Source organism: Phaseolus vulgaris, chromosome 1 (assembly GCF_000499845.2).
Source record: "Phaseolus vulgaris cultivar G19833 chromosome 1, P. vulgaris v2.0, whole genome shotgun sequence".
NCBI classification, from domain to species: Eukaryota; Viridiplantae; Streptophyta; class Magnoliopsida; order Fabales; family Fabaceae; genus Phaseolus; species Phaseolus vulgaris.
Window position 1 is genome coordinate 31520855 of NC_023759.2, and position 2891 is coordinate 31523745.

A 2891-nucleotide genomic window follows, 5' to 3' on the forward strand; every position below is an offset into this window, starting at 1 on the left:
GCATTCTCAATCTTTGTGAAAGTAAAATGTTTTTAAACTAAGTTAAAACAACCGATTGTTTTATCGAAACAACCGATTGTTTGTACTTAGGTGTTTTGAGGAAAAGATTGAAAACTGTTTTTAAATGGTTGAACTGTTAAAGTACCAAAACAACCGATTGATTTGAGGAAACAACCAATTGTTTGTTTTGGGACCATAACAGAAAAACTATTTTCTGTTTGACTGAGCTTTAAATGATTTAACTGCTTACGCTCCAGTCATTAAATGCTTTGACCAATCTTTTAATGCAATTTAAGAGTTTGTTAAGATTTGATAACAAACTACATCTTTGAATATATTCAGAAAAACAGATTTGAGATTTAAGAATCTTTGAAAAAAGTTTTTAGTTTTTGAGTTTTTCAAAGAGCTGAGATTGCTAAGAGTTTGTGATTGATCAAAGTGTATGGAATAGGATTCTGCTTGTATTGATTTCAGATTATCTTCTGTAACAAGTGTAATCCTTGTACTCTGTTGAACAAGTATTCGTTTCTGTGTTTGCTGAGATTGGTTGTGTGTTCTTGAGGGGATCAAGATCAACAATCTTAGTGTTGGTGTGTTGACCAATGAGAGTGTGTTTCTTGAGGTGTTCAAGGTCATTCTCTTGGTTGTTGTGTAAGTGATCAAGGTGTGATTGCTTAGTGGATTTCCTCAGGGTTTCTGAGAAGACTGGATGTAGCTCTGGGTTTGAAGTGAACCAATATAAACAACTGTGTACAATCTCTCTATCTCTAACTCTTTAAATTCAGTTTATTTTGTTGTTTACTGGTATAAACAACCGATTGTTTTCACGAAACAACCGATTGTTTTTCTGGTACTACAGCTTTTGCTTGCTGTTTTGGCGAACTGAATTTCTGAATCAATTGTTTCTTGAGATAAATTCATTCTAGTTTTGAAAAGTTTGCGAAAACCCTCTTTAAACAATTCACCACCCCCCCCCCTCTAGTTTAAAGCCATCTTTTCTTACCTTTCGGGAAGGACCCAGTATCATGAAAGAAATGCACAACTGCCATGACATCCGATTTGATCACATCCCAACAACTCTTAATGAAATTGAAGTTGAAACCATCCGGGCCTGGGCTCTTTGACCTTTCACATTGCCACACAACATCCTTCACTTCTTCCTCAGAGAAGCTAACAATCATATTCCTACTCATTTCCGATGGTAGGGATTTAAATTCCACTGAACCCAAATTTACACCGACGTCCTGCGTAGCCATGAACCTCTTTTCAAACATTAGTTTTGCTTCCCTACGGACTACTTGCGGTTCCTCACACCATTGAGAGTCAACCTCTACACCTTTGACTTCATTCTTAAGGCATCTCCATCTAATTGCTTTGTGGAAAAGGTTAGAATTCATATCCATGTGCTTGATCCAATTTGCTCTTGCTTTTTGTCTGTAACTTGAATCTAGCTTTTTTTCAACCAACCCTAGTTGGCTAAGCAATTCCAGCCTTCGCATCCTCCCATTATCATCTAAACCTTCACAGTCATCCTTATCATCTAGCGCCTCCATTTAAGACAAAATACGTCTTTTGTTGGACTCCACACAACCAAAGATATTTCTATTCCACTCTTTAATATCAGCCTTCAGGAGTTTCAGCTTATCTTTGAAAATGGACATGTTATAACCTTGCACCTGATATGATTCCCACTTGTCCTTTACCATAACCTTAAAACCTGGTTCCTTAAGCCACACATCAAACGATCTAAACGATTTAGGGCTCCAATCCTTGGGGCACAATTTCAATACTAGAGCACAATGGTCTGATACCATTCTCGACTGTACATACTGCTTAGTCGTGGGCCATAACTGTAACCACTCTTTAGACACTAGGAACCTATCTAATATGCTATTTGCTGTGCCATTAGCTTTGAACCATGTATACTTCTTACCAACAATAGGGATGTCCAACAAACCATTATTTTCAATAAACCTGTTGAAACCGTCAATCTCCTTCTTTTGGCTTGAACAACCTCTGATCCCTTTCCTTTCATCTTCCCTTCTTACAACATTGAAGTCACCACATAAAACTCAAGGCAAATTACAATATGATTGCTTTAAAGTCGTCAAAGCTTCCCACAAAACGATCTTGTCCTTTAGGGTGCACGCTGCATATACATTCACCACCACACATTGACAATTTGCTTTAAGATGGTACCCCATAATTGCTATAAAACCGGGTCCTACTACATGGTTTGCATAAGAAAAAACTTTTTTATGCCACATTGTTACTATGCTCCATGTCCCATTGATCCCTTCATTAAGAATCCAACCGATGTTGTTATCTCCCCATAACGAATAACATCTAACGTCCGTAAACGAGGAAGTCTTCGTTTCCTGTAGACAAAGAAATTTTGCCTTCTCCTTAGCCACAATATGACTCAGATACGTGCTTTCACCCCTCCTCCCAATCCTCTAATGTTGAGGTTTAAAATTATCATGATAACTTCTTTAAAACACTCCCCCTAGACCCCTTTTTGACATCATTGTCCCTTACCTCCATATGGTCCAGTTCTCCAACCACGTTCCCCACTACCCCTGAACACTGCAATCCCATATTCTGGCAGATTCAGCGGCATTATCTTCTAGCTTAAGCCGATTGTTACACAGATTAATGTCATTGTTCGATTCTGCGAAGGAGCAGTGACTTAACCTGGAAGAAGAATTTAACCCTTGATGGAGTGATCCCACACCCCCGTTTGATCTCCACTTCGGATGAGTGATTGGCGTTCCATGATCTCGCAGCCTTCGGATTTCTGGTGATGTTTTACTGATCATTACAATTTGAATTGGTTCCTCGTGCACAGCATTTAACTCTATTGCATTCGTTTCCTTACGCCACTTAGAGGT

At 38.6% G+C, this 2891-nt stretch overlaps 1 protein-coding gene across 1 annotated transcript; it reads right to left on the reverse strand.

Moving 5' to 3' along the window:
- Window positions 1–1553: 1553 nt before the first annotated feature.
- LOC137815867 (uncharacterized) lies at window positions 1554–2620 on the reverse strand. The gene is made up of 2 exons (XM_068618979.1): window positions 2539–2620; window positions 1554–2071 (listed from the first exon to the last, which is right to left on the reverse strand). Exons 1-2 carry the CDS (start codon window positions 2618–2620, stop codon window positions 1554–1556), a joined length of 600 nt encoding a protein of 199 aa, XP_068475080.1.
- Between the last annotated feature and the right edge of the window lie 271 nt (window positions 2621–2891).